The 10,823-nt window shown below is 44.9% G+C and overlaps 1 protein-coding gene across 1 annotated transcript; it reads left to right on the forward strand.

Moving 5' to 3' along the window:
- The first annotated feature begins 577 nt into the window (after positions 1-577).
- Positions 578-8,677, forward strand: LOC115177166 (recoverin-like). Its single transcript, XM_029737725.1, has 3 exons — positions 578-1,182; positions 6,554-6,665; positions 7,782-8,677. The coding sequence occupies exons 1-3, from the start codon at positions 802-804 to the stop codon at positions 7,868-7,870; spliced, it is 582 nt and encodes a 193-aa protein (XP_029593585.1). The 5' UTR covers positions 578-801; the 3' UTR covers positions 7,871-8,677.
- Positions 8,678-10,823: the final 2,146 nt, after the last annotated feature.

Here is a 10,823-nt window from a genome sequence, read left to right on the forward strand (position 1 = left end):
CAGACTTGTGTCCTCCACCATGATGCTTAAAACCAGTGAGACTTGTTTTTTGCTTTACATAATAGACTAGAAACTGGTTCAGACAACTTCAGCATTTGCTCAACAGATGAATATAGCACTCATTGTTACAACTAACAATCTTATACAGAGTCTGTATTGGGTCTATGATCCAGTCTTTCTCCTGGCTAGGTAATGTGGTAACCAAGCAAAGATAAATTCTCACTTGACGTCTCGTACCTAACTTGTACTTTCAAGTAAATCCTGCAATGATTAAATTGGGCTTGAATTACGTACACATATTTAAAGTTAGGATTTGGCTCTTATTGAGAAATTGCATTTCTAAGGATAACAGGACCTTGGCCGACACACAGACCAGACAAGAAGAGAGACGGTTTGGCAAAAGAGAAAATGGAAACTAAAGTTAATTTGAGTGGAAAGCTCAGCCACCTTAAATCCTGAATTAACTGAATTAACCCAGTCGCCAAAGGTAGCAGTCTAATTCCACCCCCCTCCTTCCCTACTCCATCTATCTATCTACGTCACCCATCAGAATGACATCAGTCCATCCCTAACACATCACTTCATAATCTCTACTGCTGACACAGCTAGGTCATGTCTCTTTGCTCTGCCTCCCTCTCTGTTCTTTCTCCCTGATAGTGAAGGCTTTTGTTGATGTATGGTTCCTAGTGGTACACTGGGTAACACTTCAGTCATTGTAGAGATCTGATTGTGCTGTGCTTGTTGGCACTACTTCAGAGAGCCTTCGACAATAACAGAGAGATCCCAGTACAGGCTAATAAGATGGGGAATGCCAAGAGCAGTGCTATTTCCAAGGAGATCCTGGAGGACCTGAAGCTCAACACCAAGTTCACGGAGAACGAGTTGTGCCAGTGGTACGAGAACTTCCAGAAGCAGTGTCCCACTGGACGCATCTCGCCAGAGGAGTTCGAGACGATCTACGCGCGCTTCTTCCCCGATAGCGAAGCCAAGACCTACGCTCAGCATGTGTTCCGTTCATTCGACACCAACGAGGACGGCACTCTGGACTTCAAGGAATACATCATTGCACTGCACATGACCTCCAGTGGGAAGACGACAAGGAAGCTGGAGTGGGCCTTCTCACTGTTCGACGTGGACAAGAACGGATACATCACCAAGACAGAAGTGGAAGTCATCTGCCAGGTGAGTGATCAAGGAAGGATTAGAACCTTGAACTATTAAGGGGCAAGAGAAGATATCCAAACCCGAACCACTGGGTAGGAGAACCTTCTTACAACAACAATCAATGACAGTGATGATCATTTTGAAGATGGGACAAGGGGAAATTGTGGATATAGGCATACAAAGGTTTTTCTACCATTTACAGTATGTGACATGGGAAAAGTGGGTCACCTCCAAACTGACAAAAGAAAACAAGCCATAACATTTTGTGAGGCTTTTTTTAGGAGAACAAATGATGGACTTCTGGGAATATAGCTTTTCTTAAATGTAGGTCCTGTCTATATATTGAATATCATCAGAAGTCAGTCTGTGGTGAAAAGTGACCTTCTTTTCGTCGGTATGTAGGTCCAATTGGAGGCTGCTGAGGGGAGGACAGCTCATAATAATCAAATCAAACTTTAACTGTCACATGTGCCGAATACAACAGGTGTAGACCTTACTGTGAAATGCTTACTTACAAGCCAAATAAAATTACCAAATAAAATTATAAAAAGTAACACAATAAAATAACAATAAAAAGGCTATATACAGGGGGTACCGGTACTGAGTCAAGGTAATTTGCACATGTAGGTAGGGGTGGCTGGAAATGAGTTAATGGAATGGCATCAAAGACATGGAAACCATCATGTGTTTGATGTATTTGATACCATTCCACCTAGTCCGCTCCAGCCATTACCACCAGCCTGTCCTCCCCAATTAAGGTGCCGCCAACTTCCTGCGTTCGGTCTCAGTCCTAATCATCAATTAGCTAATGTAGAGCTCTTGCCCATTTCAGCCACCCAATCCTTCCTGATAATCCACGAGATTAATGATTTAGCATCCAGAAAATGTAGGCTACTGTACTTACTGTGGTCCCCATGCTTCTGTGCTTATTCAGGGCCTAAAGTATGTAGTCTGTAGATAATCAACTAACTAAATAACACGCATCACTAATTATGGCTGCGTTTAGACAGGCTGCCCAATTCTGATATTTTTCCACTAATTGGTCTGTTGACCAATCAGATCACTTCTGAAAAAGAGCCGACGTGAAAAGATCTGATGTGATTGGTCAACAGACCAATTACTGTAAAAAAGGTTATAATTGCCTGTGTGAAAACAGCCTGTGTGAACACAGCCCATGTTGCCTAGAACAGGGTTTCTCAACTTAACCCACTGTATGCAGTTGATTTTTTTGTTTACCAATTACTCCCATTAACAAGGATTAGTTGAATTGGCAGACCACCATTTGTCTTAATATAGTAATTCTAAAATAGTTTACTCTCAATGTCATTTATCTCATTGGTTCTAAGGGGATATATTTATTAGTATCTTAGGCAGCGTTTACACAGGCAGCCCAATTCTGATCTTTTTTTCACTAATTTGTTTGACAAATCAAATCAGCTCTGAAAAAGATCTGTTGTGAAAAGATCTGATGCGTTTGGTCGAAAGACAAATTAGTGTGAAAAAGATATTGCGTTTACATCCCACTACACTACTGTAGATAGATAAGTAGAAGAGTAGGAGTTGCTGTGAGAACTGTGCAGGAAGCATCTTAATTAACAATAATCTTTAGGTTTAGACTGGGAGACAGGGACTGGGCAGGCCAGGCTGTGGGTTTAGACTGAGAGACAGGGACCGGGCAGGCCAGGCTGTGGGTTTAGACTGAGAGACAGGGACTGGGCAGGCCAGGCTGTGGGTTTAGACTGAGAGACAGGGACTGGGCAGGCCAGGCTGTGGGTTTAGACTGAGAGACAGGGACCGGGCAGGCCAGGCTGTGGGTTTAGACTGAGAGACAGGGACCGGGCCGGCCAGGCTGTGGGTTTAGACTGAGAGACAGGGACCGGGCAGGCCAGGCTGTGGGTTTAGACTGAGAGACAGGGACCGGGCAGGCCAGGCTGTGGGTTTAGACTGAGAGACAGGGACCGGGCAGGCCAGGCTGTGGGTTTAGACTGGGAGACAGGGACCGGGCAGGCCAGGCTGTGGGTTTAGACTGAGAGACAGGGACCGGGCAGGCCAGGCTGTGGGTTTAGACTGGGAGACAGGGACCGGGCAGGCCAGGCTGTGGGTTTAGACTGAGAGACAGGGACCGGGCAGGCCAGGCTGTGGGTTTAGACTGGGAGACAGGGACCGGGCAGGCCAGGCTGTGGGTTTAGACTGAGAGACAGGGACCGGGCAGGCCAAGCTGTGGGTTTAGACTGGGAGACAGGGACCGGGCAGGCCAGGCTGTGGGTTTAGACTGGAGACAGGGACCGGGCAGGCCAGGCTGTGGGTTTAGACTGAGAGACAGGGACCGGGCAGGCCAGGCTGTGGGTTTAGACTGGGAGACAGGGACCGGGCAGGCCAGGCTGTGGGTTTAGACTGGAGACAGGGACCGGGCAGGCCAGGCTGTGGGTTTAGACTGAGAGACAGGGACCGGGCAGGCCAGGCTGTGGGTTTAGACTGGGAGACAGGGACCGGGCAGGCCAGGCTGTGGGTTTAGACTGAGAGACAGGGACCGGGCAGGCCAGGCTGTGGGTTTAGACTGAGAGACAGGGACCGGGCAGGCCAGGCTGTGGGTTTAGACTGGAGACAGGGACCGGGCAGGCCAGGCTGTGGGTTTAGACTGGGAGACAGGGACCGGGCAGGCCAGGCTGTGGGTTTAGACTGGAGAGACAGGGACCGGGCAGGCCAGGCTGTGGGTTTAGACTGAGAGACAGGGACCGGGCAGGCCAGGCTGTGGGTTTAGACTGGGAGACAGGGACCGGGCAGGCCAGGCTGTGGGTTTAGACTGAGAGACAGGGACCGGGCAGGCCAGGCTGTGGGTTTAGACTGAGAGACAGGGACCGGGCAGGCCAGGCTGTGGGTTTAGACTGAGAGACAGGGACCGGGCAGGCCAGGCTGTGGGTTTAGACTGGGAGACAGGGACCGGGCAGGCCAGGCTGTGGGTTTAGACTGGGAGACAGGGACCGGGCAGGCCAGGCTGTGGGTTTAGACTGAGAGACAGGGACCGGGCAGGCCAGGCTGTGGGTTTAGACTGGGAGACAGGGACTGGGCAGGCCAGGCTCATGGGCAAAGTGGGAGGGATGGGGAGGTGGTGCTATACACGCGCATTTGCAATCTGCCAGAGACAGACAGAAAGACAGACAGAGACAGGCTCATCTCAGGGCAAAGGTACTGGACACTATGTCCAGTACCTTTGCCCTGAGATGAGCCTGTCTCTGTCTGTCTTTCTGTCTGTCTCTGGCAGATTGCAAATGCGCGTGTATAGCACCACCTCTCCCCAGTGTTACTGTACCGTACTGGCACCAAAATGTGTTTATTCTCCATCAAGATTATAGTTGTCAGGGCAACGGGGAACTGGCTGTACTATATAGGTTGTAGTGACTAGCCTGCCAAGCCAACCCCCCTCTGGTAAAAGTTGTCTTTAGGCACAGATCTAGGATCATTTCACCCAATCCCAATCTAGGATTAGGCCTAGCGGGTAAAACACTAAATTAACCTTAGGAAATACTCAGCCTAAACCAGGGAGGGAGGGAGGGAGGGAGGGGGGAAAAGGAGGAGGACATCTTGGTGTTTGGCCTATGGCCTGGGTTTTGGCGATAATCCACGTTAATCTGGGTGTTTTAAGTGTGAGAGATGAGTGGTTCCTGTCTCTATGTGGGTCACAGCTTTAAGGCCTGATTCTAAAGTTACACTCAGATGGCCCCTGATTGACTATTGACTTTATAGAGGATCATTTACACCATAGGTCTAGAATCAGTTATTACAGTGGATTTATTCGATTTTGATTGTCGTTGCAAATTCACCTAATTTTGAAATAGCACTTGATTGGCCAAATAGCCCATGATATGTGTGTAATACATACTGCAGGTGATTCCTTTATGCAGGTGTCATCACCTGCCCTGCAAACCAAAAGAGCAGTAACTTCATGCTTTATCACCTGGACAAATATTCTGCCTCCACTGTGTTGTGTTTTGGAGGAAATGGGGGGGGGGGTCAATCTTTGCAGTAACTGGAAAAAGTTACTGTCAAACCAAGGACAGAAAGCAGTAACAACAATCACTCAAGTCAGTTACTGCTTTTTACCTTGGCTTTACTGAGCTTTGGGCTGCGGTTACTACTACAGTATATGACACTGTATGACATATACAAATACACTACATAGCCAAAAGTATGTGGACACGTGCACCACTCCAGCTGACGTTTGGCATTGCGCATGGTGATCTTAGGCTTGTTTGTGGCTGCTCGGCCATAGAAACCCATTTCATGAAGCTTCCGACAAACGTTGCTTCCAGAGGCAGTTTGGAACTCGTTAGTGAGTGTTGCAACTGAGGACGATTTTTACGCGATATGTGCTTCAGCACTAGGCGGTCCCGTTCTGTGAGCTTGTGTGGCTGAGCCCTTGTTGCTGCTAGACGTTTCCACTTCACAATAACAGCACTTACAGTTGACCGGGTCAGCTCTATAGGGCAGAAATTTGATGAACTGACCTGTTGGAAAGGTGGCATCCTATGATGATACCATGGTGAAAGTTACTGAGCTCTTCAGTACGGGCCATTCTACTGGCAATGTTTGTCTATAGAGATTGCATGGCAGTGTGCTCGATTTTATACACCTGTCAGCAACGGGTGTGGCTGAAATAGCCAAATCCACTCATTTGAAGGGATGTCCACATCCTTTTGGCCATGTAGTGTAAATCTATGAACACAAGTTTGTGTAAAAAATTTATTGTCATGGAAACGCATTCCAGTGGGTGTACCAAGCAAGAAGGCTGAACCCTGTCTAGGGCCAAAGGTCATATCAGAGATCAGGTTCGGGGTCAATTTGATAAAAAAACACCTACTCATTCCAGGGGTTTTCTTTATTTTTACTATATATATATATATATATATATATATATATATATATATAGTAAAAATATGATAAATATGATATATTATGTCAAAGAAGTCTATGCAATCTTGCTTGATCTGTTCCACCTACCACCTCTTTCTCTCTCTCTCTCTTGCTCTCTCTCTCTCTCTCTCTTGCTCTCTCTCTCTCTCCCTACCACCTCTTTCTCTCTCTCTCTCTTGCTCTCTCTCTCTCTCTCTCCCTACCACCTCTTCCTCTCTCTCTCTTGCTCTCTCTCTCTCCCTACCACCTCTTTCTTTCTCTCTCTCTCTCTTGCTCTCTCTCTCTCCCTACCCCCTCTTTCTTCTCTCTCTCTCTCTCTCCCTACCCCCTCTTTCTCTCTCTTTCTCTCTCTCCCCCTACCCCCTCTTTCTTCTCTCTCTTTCTCTCTCCCTCACCCTACCCCCTCTTTCGTCTCTCTCTTTCCCCTACCCCCTCTTTCTTCTCTCTCTCTCTTTCTCTCTCTTTCTCTCACTCTCAGGCCATCTTTAACCTAATCCCCAAGGAAGATCTGCCCAAATTACCGTCCGACGAGAATACACCAGAGAAGAGAGCCAACAAACTGTGGGGATTCTTTGAGAAACCAGACAACGGTAAGAGATAAACACACAAACATGCATGCACGCACACTCAAACGCACGCATGCACACGCACGCACGCACGCACACACACACACACACACACACACACACACACACACACACACACACACAGTAGGTTGTTGTGACTTGTGTTGTTGTGGTAATGAGAGGAAAGGTTTTATGTCATTATGTTCTTTGCTCAGCAGCTTACATAGATTACATTGTTCATCATGTGATTTCTTACAGGAGAGTTGCCCTTTGGTTTAAGGGCATGCACACACACCACCCACCTGGGGATTCTCTCCCTACCAAAACATGGCTTTTTCCATAGAACATTTTTCATCTCATTGAACCAAATGCAAAGACATACAGTTTGTACTGTTGAAGAACTACTGACAGATGGTATATACAGTACACGTACAGTATGTACTGTTGAAGAACTACTGACAGATGGTATATACAGTACACATACAGTATGTACTGTTGAAGAACTACTGACAGATGGTATATACAGTACACGTACAGTATGTACTGTTGAAGAACTACTGACAGATGGTATATACAGTACACATACAGTATGTACTGTTGAAGAACTACTGACAGATGGTATATACAGTACACATACAGTATGTACTGTTGAAGAACTACTGACAGATGGTATATACAGTACACATACAGTATGTACTGTTGAAGAACTACTGACAGATGGTATATACAGTACACATACAGTATGTACTGTTGAAGAACTACTGACAGATGGTATATACAGTACGCTGTGGTACACAGCAGTCACCCTGAGGAAAATTATTTTATTGAAAAAAATGTATTTAATTAACCTTTATTTAACTAGGCAAGCCAGTTAAGAACAAATTCTTATTTACAATGACGGCCTACCCCGGCCAAACCCGGACGACACTGGGCCAATTGTGCGCTGCCCTATGGGACTCCTAATCATGACCGGATGTGATACAGCCTGGATTCGAACCAGGGACTGTAGTGAACCAGAGACTGCTGTGCCACTCGGGAGTCCAAATTTTTTTTTACAACTTCTGTCTCTGTCTTTCTCTCTCTCTGTCTCCCTTTATTTATTTCTTTATTTCTCTCTCCCTCGCTCTCTGTCTCCCTCAGACCGGTTGGCAGAGGGAGAGTTCATCAAGGGGGTGACCGAGAACGAAAACGCCATGCGTCTCATCCACTACGAACCCATCGCTGACTAGTCATCCCTTCTTCTTTACCTCTTTCTCCTTCACACACTATTTCTTCCTCTCATCCTCTGTCTTTGTCATTGTATTCTAGTGTTCTGTCTTTCTCTTCTGTGTAAATACTCTTGTATGGCGGTGTCTTAATTGTCTTCACTGTACCTTCTGAGAAAGTAGGGGTTTATGTTGGTTATAGTATACATGTCTGTCTATGCATGTATGTCTATTGGATTGAGGCTGTTTTATGAAGGTAGATGTGATAAATATGAAGGTAGATATGATAAATATGAAGGTAGATGTGATAAATATGAAGGTGTAGATGGCCGTTATTGTAATTAGCGTTTGATGCAATATAAACACAATAGAAAAATTGAGGCACGAGTAGATTTATTTGTTTGTATATTGATACAATATCCCTGCTAAATGCTGTTTCCTATCAGATTGAGGTTACAATAGCTTTTTGGTACTGTGAGATGATTGTGAAAAAGTTATGGTGGTCTAGTGTTTTGCAGTGTCCTGAATACTCATGGACTTGATCATTTGGTAACCATTGTTCATTCTATACATTTCATTATTCTAAGAAGCTCTAAATGGTGTTGCTGTAGAAGGAAAACTTGAAGTGTGCAAATGTGATAAATGATAACAGTTCGGACACAGGTATTTGGGAAAAGAAATTGAAAATCTGTAGAATAACAAACCTTTTTCTCCATTAGGAATTTGCATGGTCGTGATGGTGGCTTTTAGATTTTTATTCTGCAATTGTCTTTTTGTTTTTAATCAAAGAGTTATACGCTGCATATGGTGGATTAAAGCTTTTCTCATAAATTCTGTGTATTGCAAATCATTTTGTGGGTGTGTGCATGTGTGCGTGTGTGCGTGTGTGTGTGTGTGTGTGTGTCCGTGATGTCCCACAAATTAGTCCGTGACCTAAAAATAGTTTGTTTTCAGTAAGAATAGTAAGGTTTCTATACGGTTCCTATTGTCCAAACAGTGACTTCATGTATTAAAATATGTGATTCACAAAGGACAAGGGTCTTACGTTTTTGATCATATTTACACATGGACAGATAATCCCGGATTTTCTGACACCATGAAAATACGTGCTATGTGTGTATTATAATGTATTATGCATGCCTGTGTGTGTATTATAATGTATTATGCATGCCTGTGTATTATAATGTATTATGCATGCCTGTGTGTGTGTGTGTATTATAATGTATTATGCATGCCTGTGTGTGTGTGTATTATAATGTATTATGCATGCCTGTGCGTGCAGAATTGTGTCCGTGTTCCTATATTTATTTCCAAGGCCGTTTCTTGTCCCCCACATCCTCCTCCCCCTCCCTCCTTACTCCTCCCTTCCCTCCTCAGTTGTTCCCTTCTTCTCTCTGTCCAACTCAGGATTACTGTCATAATCTGCTGTCCAACATCAGAAAGCAGACAGAAGAAAATTCTCTGTAATCTTTGCATCCCTATCTCTCGTTCCATCTCTCTCTTATTTGTCTCTGTCTAGCTGCCGGGGAATTATCTGCCTTGTGTCCTCTTATGCTTGTGTATTGATGAACTAATAGCTCATTTACAGTGTTTTACACACGTAGTGGTGGTCAGCCCCTAATATTGAGTCGACAAGGTTTTGAAAGTGCTCCACATTGATGCTGGCTCATGTTGACTCGAATGCCTCCCACAGTTGTGTCAAGTTGCCTGGCTGGCTGTCCTTTGGGTGGTGGACCAAACCCAGCAGCTCTTGACACAAACTGGTGCACCTGGCACCTACTACCATCCCCCGTTCAAAGGCACTTACATCTTTTGTCTTGCCCATTCACGCTCTGAATGGCACACTTAACCAATCCATGTCTCAATTGTCTCAAGGCTTAAAAATTATTCTTTAACTTGTCTCTGCCCCTTCATCTACACTGACAGAGAAATACAGCGAGATCTGCAGTAGAGCTACTACAGACAGATTGAGAAAGACAGATAGATCCACAGTAGAGCTACCACAGAGAGATAGACAAATACAGAGAGATCTACAGTAGAGCTACCAGAGAGATAGAGAAATACAGAGAGATCTACAGTAGAGCTACCACAGAGAGATAGAGAGATCCACAGTAGAGCTACCACGGAGAGATAGAGAAATACAGAGAGGTCTACAGTAGAGCTACCACAGAAAGATAGAGAAATACAGAGATATATACAGTAGAGCTACCACAGAGAGATAGACAAATACAGAGCGATCCACAGTAGAGCTACCAGAGAGATAGAGAAATACAGAGATCTACAGTAGAGCTACCACAGACAGATGGATAAATACAGAGATCTACAGTAGAGATACCACAGACTGAGAAATACAGATATATCTACAGTAGAAATACCACAGGGAGATAGAGAGATCCACAGTAGAGCTACCACAGAGAGATAGAGGAATACAGAGATGTATACAGTAGAGATACCACAGAGAGATTTAGAAATACAGCGAGATCTACAGTAGAGATACCACAGACAGATGGATAAATACAGAGAGATCTACAGTAGAGATACCACAGACAGAGAAATACAGAGATATCTACAGTAGAGATACCACAGAGAGATTGAGAGATCCACAGTAGAGCTACCACAGAGAGATAGAGGAATACAGAGATGTATACAGTAGAGATACCACAGACAGAGAAATACAGCGAGATCTATAGTAGAGATACCACAGACAGATGGATAAATACAGAGAGATCTACAGTAGAGATACCACAGACAGAGAAATACAGAGATATCCACAGTAGAAATACCACAGAGAGATAGAGAAATAGAGAGATGTATACGGTAGAGATACCACAGAGAGATAGAGAAATACAGAGAGATCTACAGTAGAGCTACCACAGACAGAGAAATACAGAGATATCTACAGTAGAGATACCACAGACAGATGGATAAATACAGAGAGATCTACAGTAGAGATAGCACAGAGAGATAGAGAAATAGA

The sequence above is a fragment of the Salmo trutta genome, chromosome 37 (assembly GCF_901001165.1).
Source record: "Salmo trutta chromosome 37, fSalTru1.1, whole genome shotgun sequence".
Taxonomy (NCBI): domain Eukaryota; kingdom Metazoa; phylum Chordata; class Actinopteri; order Salmoniformes; family Salmonidae; genus Salmo; species Salmo trutta.